Source organism: Tetrao urogallus, assembly GCF_951394365.1.
Source record: "Tetrao urogallus genome assembly, chromosome: 3".
In the NCBI taxonomy this organism is placed as follows: domain Eukaryota; kingdom Metazoa; phylum Chordata; class Aves; order Galliformes; family Phasianidae; genus Tetrao; species Tetrao urogallus.
The window spans coordinates 68,528,303-68,553,693 of NC_136815.1; the positions used below are offsets into that span (position 1 = coordinate 68,528,303).

Below are 25,391 nucleotides of genomic sequence, written 5' to 3' on the forward strand. Positions count from 1 at the left end.
TGGTTTGAACAGTTATATCTTCAGATGCTCTGAGAACTTTCTTCACTTAACGTAAGTGCTTTGGTGGCTCTTGATTTGTACACTGCATGGTATTTTTCCAGAGGTTATAGTGGGATTCTGATAAAGCTAACTGAATTCAAAGTTCTACACCCATCTGAGACTTTAATCAGTACTGCTTAATAGCCTGGAAATCAAAGCCATTTAAACCCCACTCTCTCTTCCTCTCTTAAGAAAACCCTAATTCCAGTTAGAAATCTCCTGATTAGTTTTGGCCTAACCACACTGCTCCAACAGCAGGCGACTGCAAATGGCTGACAAAGCTTCCACCTGAAGTAATTTAAGTGGCCGTAAAGGTCATCAGACTCAAATCAAATCTGCAAGCACAGGAGTCCATTTTCTAAGCAATTGAAGAATGTGCTCTATGCATCAGACACTAAGTCCAAAACATGTACTGCAGCACAGTTCTAACTTGGAATACCTAATAATAGTATTTACCATGTAGGATCAGACTACTAGTCCTGCTTCCTCCTCACCTCATCTGGCAGTGCTACACAGAAAAGAAAATTACAGATTTACTCAGAGGATTGCGATCTCCCTACTCAAATGTTTGTGTTCAAACCAGAACATTTTACAAGTTATGCAATCAGTGTAAAAATGGCTTAGTAATATTAATTACCAACATTAGAGGTGATATTTATTTATCCAGAAAAGGTCACTTTATCCATGTGAAAAGACATGGGGTATTTTAAAGGAGTTGCTTTTCCCTTTCCAAGAACAGAACAATGCTATAAGAATCAAATTCTTCCCTCGTACAAGTCTGAGATCTCAGACTTGTCAGCTTAAATAAGTTTGGCATGCAAGTATCCACTTTGTTCCATTTTTTACAAAACAGCATTAGAGCCTTCATGTGGAAATCTGCTTTCCACCAAAGTGTGTAGCCTATTTTCTAAAAATATGTTAAATGAAGTAAATTGAAATTTAATAGAAACCTCACTTTGCTCTATATAGTAGACGAGGATGTATTAAAAACCATGTAGGCAACTGTGCAGAACTCAGAAGGTGAAAATACTGATGAAGTTGGCCCACCCCTGGGGTCCTCTAAAAATGACCTAAGACACAAAAGTCTAATGGCTTTACAACCTGTTCTCTCAGAGTCTAGATTGATGAGGAGACCTTGCAATCATATTTTTCTCATTGAAGTGATTTAAAATTTTCATTTAAATGCTGCATTTACCCTGGAGGAATGTGAAAATCAGACTTTAAATTGCTTTAGGTAGAATTCTGAATATACCTCTGCATGAGATTTAAAATAATGTAACTTAAGAAGCTAAATGACAAAAAAATTTTTAGAAGGAACACTTTTCTGTCAAGTTGGCGTGATTTTTAGATTACATTACATCGGAGTTGGTCAGAGATCTGAATGTCTGAAGAACTCCTCTGGGAGACGGAAGTGTGAGCAGACCGAGCATCTGCTACATGCACTTCTACCTATGATTATGCAGTCTTAACCTAGATTATTATCATTGCATATATAACACATCTAACATACTTATCTATTCATGAAAGGAATGGAAGACAAATCACTGTAAAGATAAGCGTGCCTTAATCTACTAAAGATTTTTTAATCTTATTTCAGATAGATTTTATTAAAAAGGTTAAAATAAAAATACATACATCAAATATTTTTTAAGATATTGGATTCATAACTAATAGTCTAAATACAAAATCCACAAGCCAGACTAATGTGCTCTTAGTACAGGGGCAGAGAAGAAGAGTTGTGCATGCGTGTATGTGCATGTGCTTCTTCTTTTTGAAATTGGCAGCAATATAGATCTTACTTTTAAAATGTAGTGAAATGTAAAAATTTATCTTTTGGCATGAACAGATTGATGCCAATACTGGACACGCTTGTGTTTTGGAGAGCCTTTCCCCATCTGTTTGTTTCATGAAATATTCTTGCAGAGAAAATTTCCCCTTACTCAAAGGCAGTCCAGTAATTTCTTCATGGAAAATCAAATCTAATGAACTATAAAACAATAATAAAATACGGAAAATGGGTGTTATCAACCCTTCTAAAGATAAACGAGTGCAATGGTGGGAGAACTTTCTTTTAACAACGGGGAGAATGATTCATCTGGAGAAAAAAGGCAGCTCATCCCAATTATTTTTATAGATGGTAAATGTGTGTTCATTTTACAGTACAGCTTTTCAAAGACCACTCGCTTTGCATTTTCTCATTTTATGCAGAACAGAGATAGGAAGCATATTGCTACATTCAGACCTATCCACATTCAAGAATGTTGCTCATTGACATGGATACATATGGTGTGGCTGGACCACCAAGGTGGTGCTTAAGTGCAGTCTCACAGTCTCGATGTTCTGGGTACTTTGTGCAGTTTGTGTTTTTTTTGCACGCAATTCTTAATCATTTTAATCTGCACATTTTCTTCTCTGTCTGCCTACTGTAGCATATCCTAATGATCAAGGGCTCTGAATAAGGAATGGAAATATTTCCACTCTACCTCTCTGCATACCTTCCTGGCATTCTGGTAGGATATCTTTGCATCTAGTATGCCCAAGAAAGCCATTAGTCCTTAATGTTTGTTTTAAAGTTCTTCTCACAAGCTTCTGAGAATAGCAAATGCTGTCTTGCTGCTAAGAATTTTGGAAAATCTGGCCCAAACCCCTGCCCTTTTAATTTCTACATCTGGAATTTCAGCTTGAAAAATGACATTGTCATGAATGTGAGTGAAGACAGACAGAACAAAGAAAAAACGGTATAAAAATCCTTTGTGTTTCTTCACCTACCACTACAAGAGGAACTAAAACTGATAATTTAAAACTCAAATGAGATTTTAAATATTTACATCAATGATGTCCAACAAGATACTCACTTAAAACACCATAAGAAGGTTCCTTTAGGGGCTGGTTAGTATGGGCCAAACGCGACAATAAGATGAGACTATGCTTTGCAAATACATCTGCATTTTCTGATGATGCTTTGTTTTGTCAAAGATGTGCATATAAAATAAAAGCTGGATAGAGGAAAGCAGCTCTACAGATTATGCCAATGTGCCACCAGTGCTTGAGACAGCACACAAATGGTGGTGCAGATGCATCATCCCATACCTGGCCTGACTGTAGGCCACCACCACCCTGGCAGTTGAGCAGGCCTTCCCATTTGCATTTCCCATTTGCCCTCCTGTCTTGGCCTCCCAGCAGGACGTGCCCTTCTACCACCCTCATAATTCAGCCAAACAGTGTGAAGGCTTTCTCTGACCAAGCTTGGCTCACATGCGGAAACCATCTACCCTGAAGCTCTCCAGTTTCATTACAAGATCATATCCGTCAGTACAACTTGAGTCTCCTCCCTCTGAACAGCTGAACTATAGCTTGAGTGATCTGCAGCCCTGGAAGATCAGCCCTACAGAGCCTAGTGCTGCTGCAGAGCATTGCTAAGCCACCATGCTTCTTCTCGCTGTTCTTCTCAACACCCTGCAAGATGTCTGTGGTGATGTGAGCCTCAGGAGGCTGCAGAGAGGGCTCTGTGGCTAACAGCTCCCTTGTCAGACCCCATGGAAATAAAGGACAATGCCTAAAAAGAAAATTGCATTTGTACTCCGGGAGCAGTTTTAAGGGGTACCAGGAATTGCTCAGTCCCTTGTCAGAGAAATCTGACTGAATGCTTATGAAACAGCGAAGCAACATGTTCCTCATGAGCGGTTCAGCAACACCAAGGGGCTACAGCTGCGCCCGACACCAAAGGCCAACAACCTTTCACTCCGCAGAGAAAACAGCATGTCACAAACAGGTGTTCTGGGCATTTGGCAGCAATGGGACATTGACGGCTTGGATCGTGCTTGAAATGTCTCTGAACTTCATCTCTGAAGCCTCAATCACATGAGCAGTCATGTAGCACAGGCCTTGGGGATTGGGGAGTTACAGGAGGCCAGAAAATACACAAGCCCATTAGTATTCATCATAATTATTGAAATCTGTAAAATAAGTATTAGAGTAAGTCTTTGCAGTGAGATGTGGATTGAAGTATTTGTTTCTCTCCTCCAGAATCAGGTTGTTTTTGTTAAATGCCTGGGGAAAAATAAGAAAGAAAAGAAGAAAATGAGAGGATTAGAATGAAAGGAGCCCCTACATGCTATTTCACTCAGACAATTTTTGCGGCAAACGTTCATGAAATGTCAGTCAGTCAAAAAAGCATTTAGAAGTATCTACTTGCATTTGCATAATCATGCTTGTAGAGAAAACAATTCTACTATAAAAAAGTAATAGACATTTCCCCCAATATTATAACTTTTTTTTTGATAAAGAATTCTTTCTAATCATACATATTCAGCAATTATTAGAATTATTCTCTCATCATACTTTCACTGAATAAGAATTATTTTCTTTTTACTATGTTAATCACTTGATTTTCCAAGGCAACATAGAGAAAAAATTTCTGGAAGTATTAGAAGTGCATCTCATTTTTTTTTTAAAGTGATTTTTCAAGATTTTTCAAGATTTTGCTGCCCAGTAACAATCCAGAGAGTTATTTAGGAGGATTTGAAAAAGCCTTAACATATAACCCTACATATAAACTGATTTCACTGATCACAACATCTGGACTTTTCTTGAATTTTTAAGACAATTTCTTAAAATATCTTTAATTAGAAATAAAAATGCAGAAATTAAAAATGAGATTTTCTGGGTAGGATTTAAGAAATATAATCATTTATAAAAAGCTTCACAGCTGCATTAATAAATTGTAGAAGATACCGTGCTAAGTACTTCCAGAATGCTCATGCTTCCTTAAGTCAGTGGATCTAAACAGCAGAGTTTTTCTATAAGGTCATAAAAAAAGGCATTTGGAAGCAAAGGTCTTATGATATAGATACCATGCCAGATTCTCATCTAATGTAAATCAATACTACTCATTCATCAAATATTTGAGGTATGAATACTAGCTGAAAGTCTGGCCCACTATGTATTAACTGGATACATCTCCTGTATAAAGACGTAGTGCAGGAAGATCAATAGTGCTCTTGATGCCACATCATTGGCACTAGAGGATTATCTTCAATATATATTATGATGATTGTCAATAGCTATATTTACTTCTTCAGCAAGCAACTGTGGAACACAATGAAGAAAAAAAAAACATACAAGAACAATAACCTTGAGTAGTCGCCTGGAATCTTACAGGAAAAGTTGCTGCTGTATAAATTCTGCCTACACACAAATCTAGACAGCTACGTAATAGGGATTGACAAAGGAAAGAATCCGTAATTACAACATTTTAAGTGGAATCTATCTTCATCATTAACAATCAGCACAATTTGAGTGCAAATGCCAGTGCAGAAAACTAGCAATTAAAATTTTTCAGACACAGAATAACAGAATAACGGTTGTAAGGATTATATGATGTACAATAGAGAGCTCCCAGCCCACTTCTCACCTTGATGGCTTCTACAGAATCATACTTGTCGAGTTTGTTGATATGGTTGGTGATGCTGGTATTTAGAGGAGCTGGTGACACTGGATGGATGACAGTTGCATCATGGGACTGTTGTTGATATCGTTGGCAATAAGTGTAAATAAGCAGAGTAAGAAGGCAACCAAGTATTGAGCTACTTAATCCCACAGCGATCATGTGAAACATGTTGAACTCTGCATAGTAGACAGAAGAAAACAATCTTATTGCAAGGTAATAGCAATAAAAGCTTAAGTTTGAGGAAGCAGATAGAAAAGTACTCGATTCAAATAATGATAAGGGAAATTTCATGTGTTTCCCACAAACATCTTTGCAATGGTTTATCGCTACAGTAGCAAATTCATTGTACTTCCCTGAAGGGATCATTAAGAGAATCATACATATCCATAAATCTCTGTAAGTGTTAAGACTGGGATTTCTGAAAAATGCTTAGTCAAGGTGAAAACCCAAGCAACAGAAGAATGAATTGCTTTTTTTAAATGTTTGAAAAATCCAGCTAATTTTCTTTCTGCATACTCTATGGCAAAACATTTTTATATATAAATTATGTATATAATGGACATGGCTTATTTCCAATGAACGACATTATCATTTCCTCTGTTTGCTCTTCTGGTTCTTTGTCATATATGTAGTGACTTGAGGCAGAACAAATAAAATCTTATTATCTTTAGATTGCAGACCTGCTTCCCTTAAAATGTTTTCAGTATACCCCTTATTTGGTGTCTGTCCCTGACATTGTGGCATACTCCTTTCAAATCCCCTTCCTTGTTGGTTCGCACTGTTTCTGCATCTTTGATACACAGCCAATTTAGTCCCTTCCCCAGCCTTCAGAATTTTTTCTCTGTGCAAGGGGGAAATGAGGGAAAAACAGTAGAACTTCAGGGGAGAACGTCCTGGAGAAGAGAAAGAAAGTCTTTAAAGATCAGCATGCTGTTTAACCATAGCAGCCAGAGTGTGCTGCCAGAATATAGTACTGTTCACCCAGGCCTTCCCTGTCCGCTCTGCCCTTCAAAGATACTGTGGGATCACAATATGGGAAACCCACCCTACCTACAGCTCAGAAATAAAAACATAGAGAAGGCTCACTGCTGCATGAAACTTTAGAAGAAAATCTAAAACACAAGTGCCCCCTATTGTTACTGGGCAGAGATATTGGGTCAGATGTGGCACAAGTAAGATTAGCTGGAAATAAATTACAGTGCTTTTCACTGTCATTTCCAACTGGAGATGTGTTTTTTGATTAAAAAAGAAACAATTTTGAAATTTCATCTTAACATTACTATAAGTTTGTTTGTGGCAGTGCACATGAAGCTGATTTTAAATTGAAATATTGGCACTAGTCTAAAAGTCATTAGATCTTTTTCATTGTAAAACAGAGAAGTAGGCCAGCATGTGGGTCCTTTTTTTGGCAAATCCCTAAGGTAGAATCTTTACGTGCCTACTGGGAACAAAGGAACACAATCTAATATTTAGGTGACTACGTTGACTGCCCCAATATGTAAATTATTACTGAAATATCCTTCTACACTTGTGTCAGGGTTTCCCATTGTTTTAGAACTTAGCGGAATGTTTTCAGAGTTCCATTGCTGATTAAGAAAAAATCAAATTGCATTACCCAGACTCCCATAACACACTGCCATGCACACTAGTGCTTCTGCATAACCCTTGTGTTTTCATTGTCCCTTACTAGGTTAAAAATACATCTTATCTATGCATGGAAGAATATTAAAACTGGCCACAGCTACTACCCTGACAACACAGACTAAGTGTGATAGCTCAGCACACAAAAAAAGGATCATTTTTCTTTTTCTTCTTCTCACTTAGTTTTTTTTTTTTTCCTCAGCAATTTAGTTTTCTCTTTCAAGATTTGTTTTGCTAGCATCAGGCTTTCTGGGATGGAAAATTTTTTTTTACTCTTTAGTTATGTCTTTGGCAGCAAAGCTGAATATGAGTCCCAGATAGTCTGAGCTATTAAAGCGGTTAGCAGGCTGGCTCTCTGCTATTCATTTGGAGCCCAAAAGAGAAAGTATTACATGAAATTACTGTTCTGCAAAAGATGCAGCAACTTTACAAATTTCGACCTAATGAAAACTAGCTTAAAATGGGAACTTCTTTTTGGGACAAGAAGGGTGAGTGACATAAAGGAACAGGAGAAAAGTAAAAAAAGAAGTCCAATAATACATACTCTCATCTCAAAGGTCAGAAATGACATTTGGGTATTCAGTGAGCAATCCTGTAGTAACTATGTCCCTATCACCTCTATTTCTGGACCAAGTGTAAATAATGAGAACGTGGCATTTAGAAGTTGGAATAAAACTAGTGCAATATGTGAAACAAGTAGAAAAATGAGTTAATATTTCAGCATTTAATACACAGATAGAATTGAAAAGCTTACCGCCACATCGTTTTTCTTCTATGCTGCTGGATCGTGCCACTGATATTTCTAGAAAAACAAATACACTGCTTATTCCGTTGAGGAAAAAAAATAACAGAGATCTATTAATTTGATTGATACAGTAAGGCTTTAAGAAACACATTCTGCTACATTCACTCCAAATCCAAAGTCAAAAAGACTTTGACTATGATATTGAGGAACTGAGAAAAAAGTTCCCTGACATCTTCAGATTCTTTAGTTCATCAAGCAAAAGAAGTAGCATATTTTTAATTCCTGATTCGGAGCATTCCTTGAATTGAAAAGATGAAGTGTAGATTAAAACATTCTTTGTGGAGTTAAACTACATTGATAAAATATTGAACTTCTAAATAGTGCATTTAATGAGGATTTCATTATCTTGTGTTCAAATAGGCTCATTATTTCTAGAAGTCACATCTAGCACAAATGTGAAAAGAGGGAATTTGCAAATGTGCAAAAATTTTACTGCCAATTTTATGAGTCTCAATTGCAAAATAATCAAATGTGATTCCATCCAGTGTCCTTATCATTTTGTCTTTGGAAGCATTCTGAATAAATATTGAATAAAAATGGGTTGGCAACCAAGTTTTCCCACTTTTTACTTCAAGGACGATGGATTTGGTGAAAGGAAGTTGTCCTGCTTTAGAAACCTCTCTGTCATGTGATCATGCAGATATGGGTCAGGCAGGAAACATAACTGGATTTAAGATATGTTTTTAAATCCCTTGTCAAAGACTACTTAAGAAACAAAGAAGCTATAGGATATAAGGGAGAGGATAGAAAATAGAGTAGTTCTTACAATGGAGAAAAGTTACCTACCACTTCTGCAGCAATATGACACATGAATCAGAATGTAGATCAGTGTAGAGTAGAAAACAATTCTAGCTTCACATACAAAATTATAGTTGTGAGCTGACCATTACCACCCATGAGTGAGTTCAGATTGTTTCATGAAATATCAGCTTAGTGTTCAGAAGCAATCAAAAAGGCAAACAAAATACTAGGTACAGCCAAGTAAAGCAGGAAATTAGAATTATGGGTCTCTACAAATCCACGTGCTGTCCACAATCCGAGCACAGCATGCAACTCTGTTTTTCCCATCTCAGAATGCCTTTAGTAGCAGTAGAAACAGTTGACAGAAGGGTGGCAATGATGACCACTGAAATGCAATTGCTTCTGCTTGAGGAGTAATAAAGTATGCTCTCCACCTTGCCACCACACAATGATCCAATATGCAATATATGTGAGAAACCCAGTTAACTTTTTGGAGACAAAATTATTTCAAGGCATCAAACAGACCAATCACATCAGGTTTAAAAACTCTCCTGAAATGAAGATAGTTGAAGACTGGTAAACTACAAGGAGACAGGAGGGGAATGATATATTCTTGTTCTGTTTCACTTCTTTCCTAGACATTATAGCTACCGCTGAAGTCAGGAACTGGCAAGATGGACTTCTGCTCTGAATTTGTGTGGCCATTCTGATATTCTTCTGTGAATATTAAAAATGCTTGATAATGGAAAGGACTGATAAACGAGACAGACATAATGACATCTTCAGGAATGCATGGAAAGTGAGTTTCTCAATTTTCTGTTCAATTCTGTTAAAGCAAGTTTAAAATTTGAATCTGTTCAGATTCAGAACAGTGAAAGAAGCCCTTGTAGTATGATTCTGGGGAAAAAAGATTAGAAACGCTAAGGCAGGCCTGATGGAAAAAGAGGAGAGAAGCAAATACTATATTAATGGTTCTGATTTTAAAATTAATCTCTTCTCCAGCTGGAGGTTTCTGCCAAAAGATACTTCAGCTTATTATGAGATGTGAAACAAAGTGTTATGACTTCCACATACCTAACATAACACAGGCTTCTACTAAAGTGGATCACAATTTTTTTAAATTTTTTTACCTTTTTACGCCTGTTATATCAACATTCTTTTCAAAAGTAATAAACCTGACAGAGCAGTATTCTCACAGCTAGTTAAAGGCTGGTAATGTACTCTGTCTGGTCAGGGCTATTGATTCACAATCCAACCAAAAAGCAGAAAAAAAATGCCAGAAATCCATAAGGCTCCGTAAAACGATGTTGATAACGATTAACTCTGAAAACATAGTAGCAGCAGTGACAAGGAGCAGCCATTTTTGCACTATGCCAGAATCATTCTGTATGTGTACGTTTCGTAGAGCAGAGTTAAGGTAAGCAGATGAGGAGGAAACAACGTGAGGGTAGATATGCCAGTCTAATAGCTGGGAGAGGACTGAGGAGAATTAGAAAAGGAAACAGAAGTTAGGAGAGCGAGAACTCTGAGTATAAGGATCTTGAGAAGCGAAAGCAAGATGTGAGGTCCCAAGAAAGCAAGCAAGCATGCATAAGGTGAATGTAAAGGCCACGACTTCATCCCCTGGGTAATTTGAGGGGGAATGGAAAAAAAAACAACAGAGTGCTTGAGAAGAGATGGCTACTTATTTGTCTGACATCCTTCACTTCACATACTCTGAAAATGCGTATTTCCCAAAACAATATGTAGAGCTTATGCGGGATTAAGTGGGGGATTCACGAAAACGAAAATTAACTGAGCTGCTTCAAGACGATGAGAAAAAGGGGAAAACAAAATGTGGGAGGTTTTGCTTTCACACTGACATTTTTCACATTGGTTTTGGAAGGAAAAAATAGCATTTGTGAGTTAAAGAATATATTCCTCAAGTTTATGCATCAGCCATTAGTAATGTTTACATTTGTTTACTTCTTTATAACATTGTAATACATTACATAGTCAAACAGAAAAGGTTGCTGCACTGAATAAACAAAATGACATCACAAACAATACATGAAAACATAAATTTCCGTTCATGAATAGACTGCTGACTTCATTATGTACTCAGATAGATGACTGTAAACGTGACCATCCATATTGTTGTGATTTAAATCACTGCTATGATTAATTCATTTTTTAAGAGTATGTTTGTAAGTTTCAATAAATGCTATAGAATAAAAACCGACATGATTGCCCATGGTCATAGGGGAGTTAAGTACCTGAGACACAGCAAGCAGCATGCAACTTTCTAAGTTGTTACTCACTGAAGGGATTTCACGAAATGATCTCTGGATTAACTACCCCAGCACCCACTCTTGCATGCACAAATCACAAAACCTAGAGAAACATTTCTCTAGCAACCCCCAAAGTTTAAAGAACACCTTAAAATGAAAAGCAAACCAGTTCTTCAAAATATCTGTACTCATTCCTGTACTTTGTTAACAAATAGGATGTAAAGACCTGCAGAATGGTGAGACAATGAATAACAGCAATGCTCGGTGGTGACAATAAAGACAGCTCAACATCATATAGTGGCGTGAGGCAGATTTTCATGAGAACACCAGGTCCAGCAACGTAAGCCCTACACTATAGACCTGCTCACTCTTCGGATGAAAAAAGGCAAATTCTTTTCTTCTACAAAGTTCTGTGTAGGGACAGTGTTATGCTTTGTTCTTGAAAAGCTGGGAAATTTCATTTATCCTTCCAGAAGAACACAGATCTTACCTGGTATAAAGTTGGAGTCAAAAGCACAGGCTCGGCTCTCTGTGGTGTTACCCATGCACTGGCTGCCCACTGGAAACAAAAGAATGCACTGACGAACACGGAGCTGCATGCCAGATGAGTCGCACTCGGACCACTCCGACCACTCTGACCAGCTGTCTGCAATGGGCATAAAGGGACACACACACACTGTTGCAATTAAATGCTTTGAGTGCACCAAAATATCTCATCTTCCTGAATAACAACAGAGAGCCTGGTCTCCAGCTCATACAAACGATCACAGGATAGCTCATGTAATACCATAAAGCAAAGCCTGTTTGGACATGCTGGAAAACATCTCCAAAATACAGTTTGATGGTAAAATTGTCACCTAAGTATTATGGTTTTGGCTTCTGCCACTGTCTTTGTGTGTGGAAGGGAGAAGCCTTAAGGATTCTGCAGTGACCCCAGAGGAGGGACTGAAAGAGTTATTCTTGTGGGGCCTATTTCAGTCTTCAGGGTGGATGATGACTGCCTTTTTGTGTACCTCACAAGTAGCAATGATAAGTACAGAGGTATATATTCCAGGTCTGAAAAGGTTGTTTACTTAAATGGCAAAATAGAAGTACCTTGCTTTTTTTTTTCTTTGTTTTTTGTTTCTTTGTTTTAATTTCAGGATCATTGCCTTGCTGTAGATAGAAGAGATCTCATAAATTATTTGCAGCCTCAGCTTTGCGTAAAAGTCGTAAGAATGGAAAAGAAAAGGCGGACTGAAGAGGTGTGTAATCTGAAGCTGATTTTCACCTCTAACGTGGCAAGGTTTACTCAGTTGTCTTGTCTTCTTCCTACAGTTTTAGCTGGCATTTGCAACAAGGTTAAATCCAAGTAGTACCTAAAAGATCTCTGGGTAAAGAAGCCAGCCCAGAATGATGAGGCCACCAGTCCATGAAATCATAAATCTCTCCTATGCATAACTACATCATTACTTCTAAATGCTCAATTCTTTATCCATTATTTGCATGTGTGAGTTAGAAGTTCAAGAAGTTCAAAATATTTTCTGTTCTTACAGCATCTGTGAATACTTTACACATAAAATACTGCTTTATTCAATACATTACAGACATCCTTGCAACTGATTACACATAGAGACAAGCAGCCTATAAAACAGTAAGGATCAATAGTACAGCACTTCCTCTCATATTTGTGCGACTGCATTTAGATAAATTAAAAGAAAAAGAAAATGTGGTGATACAGCTTTCAAAATGAAGCATGAGAAAACAATTCATTTTGCAGACACAAAACTGCTGTGTTTTTACTGCACACTTTTATATTTTCAGTCAGATTTGCAATTAACCTTCCATATCCTTAAAAAAATCTTTGGTATCAAGGTTCAGAAAATCTCAATTTTCTACAAGTTTTCTTTTGCCAAAAAAATCCTATTTCAAATGCCAATAAATCTTTTCTTTTTTCATAACCTAAGAAACATTATAAATAATTTCCATATACATTTCTGCGTGGGTTGGTGGTTTCTAGACACCAAGTAGCATTATACTAAACATGTCACTCCAGCAGCAAATGCTATCAAAGGTATTACCAGATCTGCTCTAGCAGCAATTACTGGCCTTATGATCTTCACCACAGCAAAATGGCTGTGCAGGAATGCAAGAGTCTGCCCAAACTTGACAAGGGGTGTAGCACTGGGGTCATTTTTGTACCAATATGAAATAAGAACAGTAAAAAAAATGTGAAATGTACAGTATGCACATGAGGCAAAGGCCATTCCCTCATATAATTGCTTTCAAAATCTATGGCAAATTTTCAGTGAGACTGAAATAAAGTAATAAGAATCACAGTAATTTGAGATATATGCTTTGAACTCCGAAATTTTACTGCTTTATAAAAATTTTCACTTTCCTGAACCAAACTGAAACCAACGTCCTTCACCCACTATCTATTCCAAATCTTGAGTAACAGTCAGTCAAAAACAAGATGAAGAGATTATTTATAAACATTTGAAAACTGTCATTTCTAGAAAAATGTCACTAGAAAATAAATGCAAGAGAAATAGCTACAATAATAGCACAATGAACACTCTAGTTATGACCTTTAAAAGATGCCTTAAGGATCCCAATACAAATATATGATATTTGTCTTGAAAAATAAAATAATCAACTGCTTTCTGTGTATTTTTTAAAACCCAATAGAGTGTTTCACTTTCTTTAAGTTTGACGAAGTATGCATTTCTATTCAACTTCAGGACATGCAGTGCCTGGGAAAGGAAATCAACTGAAAGTGTGGTTCAGCACAGGTAATAAGATCTATACATTCATATTCATGGGGCCTATGTCTTCAGTTATACAACCTCATCGTATAAGTCAAAAACATTGCCATGAAATCTAGGAGTCGTCAGTAAACCAAAGATAGAAACTGGCACTGACGCCAGTTCCTTGAAGCTATTTATTTCCTTTTACTATTGCCTATAATCCATTAAACAACTGTAAATGAAAACAAACTCTCCTACTGTGTTTTCACTCTTTATCTGCTCTTCTGCAATTTTACTCTCTTCTTCTGACTTACGTTTCACTAAAAATTCAGGTTCCTTTAGTATAGTTCAAAAAGCAGAGTTAAGGAAAAGGTCATGATCCATAATATTATACAACCACCAGGAGTGCTGAGACATTTCATTTACCAGGTACTTTGCAGTGATCTAAAAATATGAAGTCTCTGCCCCTTAACATCCAAAGATGAAGTATTTATTTTACAAAGAGCATTAAAGCTTGCTTTCCATTTTATACAAAAAAAAGTCTTAAACAAAGGTTAATATAAAGCATTATGTACTTGAAAGACCTTGTAATATGCATGCTATTGAATATGCAATCTCAGCAATCTGATTGATGTGAACATTTAGTATTATAACAAAGGCACTTATTTAGGATAGCGCTATTAGAAGTCTACCAATCGGTTGCAAGAACCACTTCAAATATTACAATATTTTAGCTCATTCAGAACCAGAAGATGATAATTTAAATTGTAATTCTTGTGTAATTTTCAAACAAGGAAGGAAGAGATGGTCTCCTGTAGTATATTATTTAGAATCATAGAATCCTTAGAGTTGGAAGGGACTTCTGAGGGCCATCTAGTCTAAATCCCCAGCAGTGAACAGGGACAACTACAGCTGGATCAGGTTGCCCAGGGCCTGATCTATCCTCGCCTTGAAGGTCTTCAGGGATAGGGCATCAACCACACTAAGTAACCTGTTTCAGTGCCTCACTACCCTCACTATAAAAGATTTTTTCCTTATAGATATAAGGAACTTATACCCACCTTCCCTTATGACCCATATAAGGAACTTAAACCCACCTTCTCTGAGCTTGAAGCCATTTCCCCTTGTTCTATCACCACAGACCTTGCTAAAGAGTCTGTCCCCTTCTTTCCTGTAGCTCCTTTTTAGATTCTGAAAGGCCACTATCAGGGCACCTTGCAGCCTTCTCTTCTCCAGGCTGAACAGCCTCAGCTCTCTCTGCCTGTCCTCATAGGAGAGGTGTTCCATTCCATGGATCATTTTCGTGGTTCTTCTCTGACATGCTCCAACAGATCTGTATCTCTCCTGCACTCCAAATCTGGATGCTGTACTCCAGATGAGGTGTCACCAGCGCAGTGTAGAGGGGCAGGATCACCTCCCTCACCCTGCTGGCCACATCTTTTGATGCAGCCCAGCATACAGTTGGCTTTCTGAGCTGTGAGAGCACATTTCTGGCTCATGTTCAGCTTCCCATTCAACAGTACCCTCAGGTCTCTTTTGGCAGGAGCTGTTCTCAATCCTTTAATCCCCCAATTTGTATTGGTAATGAGGGTTGCCTCACCCCAGGAGCAAGACCTTGCACTTGGATTTGTTGAACCTCATGAGGTTCACTGGTCCACTGCTCAAGCCTGTCTAGATCCCTCTAAATGGCATCTGCTCCCTCAGCTGTGTCAACCACACCCACAGCTTGGGGTGATCAGCTGTGGGAAACTTATTGAGGGCGCACTTGACCTCACTGTCACTGCTGAGGATATTAGAGTATTGGGAGTATTGGCCCCAGCACTGACCTCTGAGGAGCACCACTTATCACCAATCTCTATCTAGACACTGAGCCATTAACCACCTCTCTCCGGACTCAATCCTGTGGCCAGTTCTCTGTCCTTCAAACAGTCTACCCACCAAATCCATATCTTTCCAATTTGGAGAGAAGGACGTTGTGGGGTACCATGTCAAAGGCCTTACTGAAGTCAAGACAGATGACATTAGTGGCTCTTCCCTTGTCCACTATTGCAGTGACACCATCATAAAAGGCCACCATGTTGGTCAAATATAATTTGCTCTTGGTGAAGCTATTCTGGTTCTCCCCTGTCACCTCCCTGTCTTCTATGCGCCTTAGCATAGCTTCCAGGAGGATCTATTCTATGATCTTCTCCAGCACAGAGGTGAGACTGACAAGTCGGTAGCCACCAGGCTCATCTCTTTTACCCTTTTTAAAAATGGGTATGATGTTTCCTTTTTTTCCAGTCACCAGAGATTTCACCTAATTGCTACGACTTTTGAAATACCATAGAGTCTCTTGGTAACCACATCAGCCAATTTCCTTAGGACTCCGGGATGCATCTCATTGGGACCCATAGACTTGCGGATGTTCAGTTTCCTCCAGTGGTCAAGAGCCTGATTTTCGCTTAAAGTGGGAGGGATGTTGATTTCCCAATCCCCTCCTATCAAACCAAATGTCTGAGGGCTGTGCAGTGAGCAGTTATCAGAGAAGATGGAGGCAAAAAAAGAGTTAAGTACCTCAGCATTCTCCTCATCAGTTGTTACCAGCCTGCTTGTGTCACTCAATAGGAGGGGTATGCCTTCCTGGACGTTTCTTTTCTGATTGAGGTACTTATAGAAGCCTTTCATGTTCTTTTTGGCATACCTACATTTAATTTACTGTGAACATAGCATGTAAAAGCTGACTGTGCACTTAATAAAGGAGAGAAAAGATTTGCTCCTAAATAATAGATCAAGGAACACTATGTTACTCAACTATAAATGATGTGCTGTGGCATACATAAGCTGCCTGTGCTTATTTGCTGTACCTGGACACGGCTGCGTGTTGCAGAGGGCTTCTTCAGTGTGCAGGCCAAGACAAATATCTCCTCCGTATGCTGGTGCAGGATTGGTGCAGGAGCGGGTTCTCATGTAATGTCCTCCTCCACACGTTGCTGAGCACTTTGACCAAGACGACCAGCAAGACCAGCCTCCATCCACTGCAAAGACACAAAATATGATATTATGCAATATTATTATTATATTATATAATCCAGTCTGTCCTTTTCATGTTTTGTGAATCTAATTTCTAGCTAATGAATTAGTGGACATTTTTAGTTCCTACTGAATGTAAGCCAATGAAGTGAATCCATATTGTATCATGATACCATATCACAAAATGACTAAATTCACATATTTAAAAATCCAGCGGTATACTGGGAAGTCTAACGTTATTACTCATTCACATAATACGCCTTCAGAGAGTAGCATAATAGTTCTAAGGTAAAACTAATTTCATTTTTTCCTTCAAAAAAGAAGACTGCAGAATCCAGATTTTCTTTCATAACCCAAGTAAGACTTGTTTAGCTGTACAATCCATTTCAGTTGATCAAACAGTTTTAGGGTTTGATGGGCCGCTACAGTATTTCTATAGCTCTAGCACAGATAGCAGTGGCAGAATGATGCCAGTAGTTTCAAAAAGCAACAGAAGAATGTCAAAAAGGAGTTGCTGCTTTAAATTTCAAAGACATGTTTTTGGAAACATTTTAAAAATAATAAAATCCATTAATATTTACTGATTTAGGTATATCAAATTCTTCTTCATCTACAGACACAGTTTTCAAAAGGTTAGGCTGGATGTCATAGAAGCCCCATTGCTGTCTGAGAAGACAACTTTCAAAACATAGTCACTGGACAAGTCTTAATTAAAGTTGACCTAATTGCCTTCACCAAACTTTGTCCAGCCACTGTCCTTAAAGTTGTTGTTCCAGGATGTATTTCTGTTACTTATAGCCATATTTGGCCCATTTGCCAAAGTCTTTCTATCTGTAGTCGCATGACAAAGTCACACATACATTTTCCTTTGCAAATAGCATCAGTATTTTCTTTACCTCTCTTTTAATTTTTGGAAAAAAGAAGAAAAATAAACTTCCAAAATATTCACATCTTGCAAAAATGAATTTCTTTTCAAACTACTATAAGAAGGTTTAGATTTGCCTTCTTATTATTAAGTAAGGAATTTATTTGACATGTCTCCACCCAATCAAAGGAAACACACTGTGTGTAATTTAACTGACATAAATAGAAGAAACCTTATGTGTAGCAATGGCAATTTACAAGTAAAGTATTTTTTATTACAGGACCCTGAAGTGCACATAGCATTTGCATTTGTTTCCTTCCATCACTCAGAGCAGCAGTTGGCATTTTACCAAAGGAGAGAAAAATTTAATATTGACCTCTTTTAAGGATACAAAGTAAGCACACATTTTTTGTTCACAATTTTTGCAGTGTACTCATTTAGGACATTCCTGGTAAGACTTGATTTTGTGCTTCATTGAAAGATTGCTACTAGAGTCTTCAAGACACTTATAAAACATTTCGCAGGGACTAGTTTTTATTCTTTCCATTCAGTTAATCAAAGAGCTTTTTAAGGATTAAAATCATTTTCACTGGTTTATTGAAAAGCTATTTCATAATTATCTTCTACAAGCACAGAGGAAGTTCCAAATCTAATCTTAAGATACAGAGAGTGTAAAATGTTAAAAAAAGACTCAGTTTGATTGCACTGTATACCAGAAATGCAGCTGGTGAGTCAGACACAATGATTTCCAAGCAAAGACTGCAAAATAGACTAAAACGAGCTAGGAGAATGTAGTCATTTTGATATTGAAACATATATGCGCATTTGTGAACTTAAGTTCAGATACAGCAAACCCTCAGGTTTTCATGTGCTATCAAACTAATTCACTAGTGCATACCTAAGACTGTTAGCATCCTAACCCTGTAAACAAAGTTGTTGAATATAAATCACTTTATTCTCTCAATCAATCAAGAAAGGAAAGAGATGGCACTCTCTCTGTGAGTAAAAGTAAAAACTCTTGCAAGTAATGTATCTAGTCTCTGGCTGGTCAGACTGGATTTGGGAAATCTGGGGCTATAATGCAGAGAGCATTATTTTTATTATTAAGGAATTCAATGACTGCTACATTTTTTCTTCCAGGATATTTTCATAAGCCAAATAATCTAGCTATAGAGATGTATGAGAGAGTTTTAAGCTACCTATAATGTATAAATACCACATCTCAGTAGAGTGCCTGACTTATTTTCTCACTCATATATCTTTTTTCGCCTGTGATAACTCTGGTAATGTGGTATTATGCAAGCTCATCCTAACCAAGCTGCAGGTTATTAGTCCTCGGTGCTGTTGAAATATACTGTGCAATTGTTTAACAATTTCAAGACAAGACATGATATCTTTTAATCAGAACTTGCCCTCTTTTCTTTTTTTTTTTTTTTTAAATAATGCCAAATAAAAGAAGAAGCTGTTATCCAGCAACTCATTTCATAAGATATCAAGCTTTATCTTTCCAGATATTCCTTCTTTTATTCTTTTTTTTTTTTAATTTTTAAACTTAAAATGATCCTCTACTAGCTCAAATAAACAATCAGATGGATTCCCACTGCACTGTATAGAGCTTTACGAAATCAAATGTCAGACACAAGTTGCCTACATAGAAGATAAATTGTCTGCAAACATTCCCTATCTTGTCCAGTATAATAGAGGCAGTGATCCCCAACATTTTCTACATAATTTTCAAGAGCAAGAATGAAAATTACAAAATGTGCATGCATTTGAAACTGCTGCCTGTTGTCTATCCGTAGGTGAACAATAATAAAGATACTAATGTGACATCCAGGAATGTCACCACGCTCCACAGCTATGGTGGTCCAGCTACACCACAAGCCTCGGGATGTAACGGGAGAAGCAAGACTGAGGAAGATGGAAAAGAGCAGACACAATATAGCAGAGAATGTTAATCATGGTTAAGCTGGACAGTGTAATTACAACTGCTTTTCTTAGCAACTACTTACTGACAGTTTACCCTCCTAAATTTCTAAGCCTTTCAAGGACTATCATAACTACCTCTTTTGTTTGTCTTCAGGACTTGTCTTTCTCAGCAACAGAGGATGATAAAGCATCATCCTTGCTAAATAAGATCAAAGGGATGGGTATTTAGTTCTTCAGTTTTTACAAGACTTAAATAGAGTTCTGTGGTTTCTTTCATCTTTTGTTAAAGTCGCTTAGCAACACAGCACCATTTGGTTTTTTTTTCCCTTTTGTCATGGAGTCTTTAATGTTATTTTTGCTTCTTATAGGAGGAAAAATACACAGCTGCAAGGAAAGTTCCAGCCACTGCAGTCACTACACACACTTACAAAGCAGATTGTGGAGCTGTTGGACTAAAGAAAGTAGTTAAAGAAGTTCCACAATAAAAGACACAAACTGTCTGCATTTCCTGACAATTACTGAGGTTGGTCCCTCTTAGAAATGGGCCTCTTCAGCTAGCAGGGAGCTCTAAACAATGTTGTTTTTTCCTTTAAGTAAGAACTTTTTTTCCTACTGACTGTGTCGTGGTTAATAAATATTTCTTCACTATAATGAAAAGAAGTCGGGGGAGGAGGTTGTTCCAGGGAAAAACAGTGTATAGAAACATGACCTCTTGGGGACATGATAAAAAATTCACATTACTGGAGAACTTCCAAGAGACTATTAAACTGGATATCCTGCTATGCACTCGGGTTTTATAAGAATGACAAAGGAAGTGGAGATGACACAATGGCCTCACCTTCTTTCAAGAGAGCACAAATAGGATTGCAGGCTTGTTCATATACTGTCTGGTTTAATTTCAAATTTAAATAGCCAATAACATTATTCTTTAGGGTTTGTGGTTAAGGTTTATAACATTTTATGTTCATCTTTTTGAAAGCACAACAAAAGAGAATAAATAAAGCTGAGAAAGGTCAATCTTTTCTATGAAGGAATATAAATATAGGCGCAGTACTTTCCACTGAAATGCAAGTGACGTGTTTCACAACAGCTGAGTGAAAAATAAATATAGGGACACTGGCTGCTGTGCAGTTAACAGACCTAACAGAGTACTGCTCCCATCCAGGCACCCAGAGATCATCCCATTCCATATCACCCAGTCTTTTTCCTGTGAGATACAGCTGCGTGTGTTTTACTGTGGAAAAGAGAAATTCTGACATCAAAGTTTGCAAAGACAAAGTCTTGATTCTGCGATGCTAGTTACCTTTCATTCATAAAAGCAGAGCTGGATGAAACAGTCTTTTTAATGCAGGGCAAAACACAGAAGACAAACTAATGCTTCTAGGAAAGGCATAACAACAACAAAACCCAAGGATCAAATTGGGTTTAAGCCTGCAGCTGAGACTTGTAGGTTAGAAGAACTGTGGTTGCTTCCAAACAGCAGTTCTTTCCACAGTGGAAACAGAAGCTTAGAGAGATCAGAGTGTATGGCAAGATAGGCATTAGCAGCCTCAGAGACAAGCTTTATTGCCACAGGACTAATTTTTTTCCTGTGGTTTAGGAATTTACTGTGGTGCACTTTTGCCTGTTTCTTTAAATAAGCCTTTGTTTCCTCGTGGCCTATTTGTAGGTTTAAAAAAGGGAAAAAATAATTAAAGCAATAAAGAAGAAAAAAGCAGTGATCAATAATTGGCTAGGGGATGCATATGTACCTTAGGTGGTATTTCAGGAAGTCATATATGTATGAAACTATTTTATTAGCACATTTACAGATGCATGAATTACATGAATGCTTGCAGTTAATTTATTCAGTAATTCTCAAACAGAACATCATCTCTAAAACAAACTAAAACTGCTGTGATAACAAAGGTAAACTGTTGAAATCCCAAATTACTGGCAAGGAGGTCAGAGTTCCAAATCACAGACAATAAACATCCTTTTCCTTGATCCACCAATATGATTTTAGTAGTAGAGGGAATAAAACTCCCTCAAAGAGCTCAGATGGCATGTCTTTACACTCCTTATTAATGGCACTTTGGTCTCTATGTGCAAAAGAAGGAAAGAGAAGGCAGCAAGAAGCAAAGAAAAACAAAGATGAAGAAAAAAATTATTTTTTCCTACAATAATAAGTGGACACATATGTAATGTTGTGAGCTACACAAAGACAAAATGTCTTACATTAGTTATTATTTCCAGGAAAATATGTAATTTAGTTAATAAATTCCTGTAATGTTTGTAAATCTGCTGAATTTACCATGTAAAAAATGTTCTTCGTCACCCATTTCTCTTCATGATGTGAATATCTTACAAACAGTGAAGATTAACAAAATCCTAATATGCGTGAGTATAGTTTCCTTCTTTCTATAGTGACCACATATCAGTAATAAAAAGAAAGCAGAAATACATTCACGGTTTCTTTCTATAGTTATTGAGACTGTTCTTTGCTTGCCAGCTCAACTCGATTCAGCATATCTCTGAGCCCTAAAAAAGGAGATGAGGCACAGGGCCAAAACACAATTTGCTAGTGCAAGTTTTCCTGCCTCTCAAAACTGGCTGCTTGGAAACTAACTAGTACAAATAGGCCTTACTATACACTAACTTACAGATTATTTCCACAGCTTATTTCAGACCAATCTAGTTAGTTGAAGCCAAAATTGTATGAGGGAACATTCTAAAACTTGCACAATGTAGACAAATTGTATTCCTGGGCTTGGGTACAATTAATTTCTGGTAAATTTCTGGCACTGTTCAATTTACCATTATATATTTAGCCTTTGAGTACGATCAACAAAAACTGATCTGCCCAGTAACTCCTAACAATCCACACTTCAGCACGTATTATTTCCCTGGCTACAAACTGGGAGAAACTTAATAGTATTTTCTTTCTTCCCTCAAGAACAATTTAGGAGTGAGTTGAGTTGCTGAAGGCAGCTTCTAGTTGGCTTCAGTATTTTTTTTTTTTTTTTTTAGAGTTATAGGATCCTGTTGCACATCTAATAATAAATTGTTGGCTATTATTATGTATATTTAAAATTGTGCTACAGGACACTTAACTAGACAAGAGAGCCCTGTGCACTTTGTGACTGCTCCATGGGCTTTTTCATTGTGTTAGTCCTCCAGAATGTCACTGACCCAACTTAAATGATTTAGGTGCATGAAGTCCTACTAAGCAGGACTTAAACATTATTCAGTATACCTCTCTATCACTCATCTTTTTCATCAATTCTCATTTTAAGCATTTCATCCTGTCTGTAATAAGCAAAATAGGTAGAAAAATAGAACCTAAGCCAGAATTTACAGGAATGCTTCTTTTTGACAGCCAATTCGCTCCTTCCTACTATCTTATATATTTCTGAGCAGTTAATGACTGGATTATAAATAAATAGATGGGTTCTATTAAGGAACACATGAAGTGGTCCTTACCTTGAAGGAACTCATGTTCCTTTCACAGTATCAAATTCTTCTGTATTGCACTTGAATTTCTATTAGTATGGCCAGTTCTCTAGCATCATGGTCAGAACAAAATTCCTTCATGTTCCTTTTCTGTCTGCATCTCTTTACTGCACAGACAAGACTGAATCATGCAGAGTTCTTATTTTATTCCTCTGTGACAAGAGAGGCACGACATATCTACTCTCGCTCAGTCCCTGCATCTCTAGCTATAGCCTACTGAATGTGAGAAATTAATACCATGATGAGATCTGAATCCACATCAATCTTTCCCATGATCATCAGCAAGGACTGTATGATCAAAGCCTAAAAAGAATGTTTTAGAAACTTGCATAGATAGCTTGGGTAAGAATACTTTATATATTAGTCCTGAATACAGGCATCCAGGAAATAAGAACTAGTCACCTAGGGCAATGGTTAATAAGTTAAAAAGAGATCCACCAACAAGTTTTTCTGCTGCCTGATTTCTTCTGTGCCCCTTCTGTGGAGTCTGCCAGGTTTGTATGCACAGGCTGGATGAAAGGCTCTTCACCTATGTATTGTTTATTTCTTGACTTGTTGAGGTTACATGATGTGCCATAGCAGATATTCATGTTTACCAGAATTTATTTTTATCAATACAGTTTTCCAATTAAAAAAATCACCTTCTACAAATTAATAAACAAGTATGAGTTATGAACAAGCCTTATTCAGCAATCATTTTTTTTCTTCCAAGTCATCTGGAAAAATTATGTCTGCCACTTAGAACGTTTTGCCTTCAAATTTATCTGAGACCTAACTGAGGCCCTTATATTTCTTTTTAATTATAGATAACAACTTCATTGTTGAGGACCTTCATGATTCCTTGTAGGCTATCATACATCTAAATACTTCATTCAAGCTGTGCATTTTTGTTCAAATCTTCTTTGCACTAAAAGTACAAATGAAATTTGTCTCTGAAGAAATAAACTAAATACAAGGACATCCCTTCTTCCTTCAGAAAGGCAGAGTTACACATAATTAATCAATTACAGATGTAGGAAAGTTTATTTCTAAATTTTTGTATTGATAAGGGGAAAACAAGACCTTCTCACTCATTATCCTTCTTTCTCTCTATAACTTTCTGTACCTGGAATTGCTTCCTCCTATTCAAATTACACTTTCTTATCTTCATATATTCTCAACTATGTTCTTCTTTCTTTCTTTTCCCCACAAAAGCCTTTGAATTTGGATGTCTGTTTTATAACAGTTGGGAGGTCACTAGAACCAAAATGCCTTTTTCTTTGTAAATCTCTGAGATACACAAATGATTTATAACCCCAAGTAGTTTCTTGAAAACATGTATTGCACTTGCAGTCCTTTTTACAGAATTATAAAAAAAACTTCAGTGAAGGAGAATCTCAAAATTCCTTGAATAATCCAAGGCCTGATTGAGATACCAGCAATTATGGTGACCAGTGCTGAACTCTATTTGCTGGAGGCTCTATTCTCAAAAGCCAACAATCTCAAAATTCTAGCAATCACTGTAATGAAAATGGTATTTTTGAATTTAAGACTATACCAGCATTCCCATAATGAATTTCTTCTCTTAAAAGATTACTTATTGAAATTATGCTTTTACAGTCAAAGTCTCAAAAGTGAAAGATGACATAGATGTTAATATTGTTAATGGTAAACTGACATTACTGGGGAATCTTACTCAAATTCACTTTAATATAACTATTTTTGGGGGTTCTATTGGGTATGAAGACATTACTGAGCAAACTTGTGAAAATCTCTTGCCAGAGGCAAATAAAAATAATTTCCTGAAAAGCAACAGAAGAAAAAGACTTCTCCACATGGAATTTATCCATCAGTCATGTCTTAGATAAGAATTCACCTTATTTAAAGATATTCCCGCATTGTAAAATACAGTGGGTTTTACTTTCATAGGCAGTTACCATGAATGTGCATCCTAAAAGAGAACATAATCACTGAAATTTCCATGTAAACTTTTGGCAAGCTAAACTGGACTGAACTAATTAGTTTCCTCAGAAATAAAATAGGCTTACAGATAAACTATTTGTGCCATAATTTACTTAAAACAAAACCTGATTTAACCATCTGAAACAAATAAACAACCAAAATCACGCCACGAAGAAAAGTTATATTTTCAAATACTTCTCTTGTTCTAGTTGACTCTTACCTGGACAAGGCAAAATGTTGCATTCCTGGTACTCTAGAGATGGACCAAGGCAAGGAAGGCCACCATACTTGGGCTCAGGATTGCTGCAGACCCGTTTGCGATTCCTTATACCCCTACTGCAGTCACGACTACACTGAGACCATGCAGACCATGGTGACCAGGCACCATTGATGGTGTGAGCAGAATATCGTCCAGAACGCAAGAAATCTCCTGATAATCCTAATAAAGGTAGAAAAATAACACAGAATTAAAAGAGTA

General features: G+C 37.1%; 1 protein-coding gene across 1 annotated transcript in view; it reads right to left on the reverse strand.

The window, feature by feature from the left end:
- Positions 1–3,969: 3,969 nt before the first annotated feature.
- The window catches only part of SEMA5A (semaphorin 5A), a gene marked incomplete at both ends in the record, with an annotated part of 216,220 nt that continues 194,798 nt past the window's right edge, over positions 3,970–25,391 (reverse strand). The window contains 6 exons of the mRNA XM_079533089.1: positions 3,970–4,089; positions 5,453–5,664; positions 7,884–7,931; positions 11,436–11,591; positions 16,521–16,691; positions 25,134–25,352. Of these exons, the coding sequence (XP_079389215.1) occupies positions 3,970–4,089; positions 5,453–5,664; positions 7,884–7,931; positions 11,436–11,591; positions 16,521–16,691; positions 25,134–25,352 (926 nt within the window). The remainder of the gene's footprint in view (positions 4,090–5,452; positions 5,665–7,883; positions 7,932–11,435; positions 11,592–16,520; positions 16,692–25,133; positions 25,353–25,391) is intronic.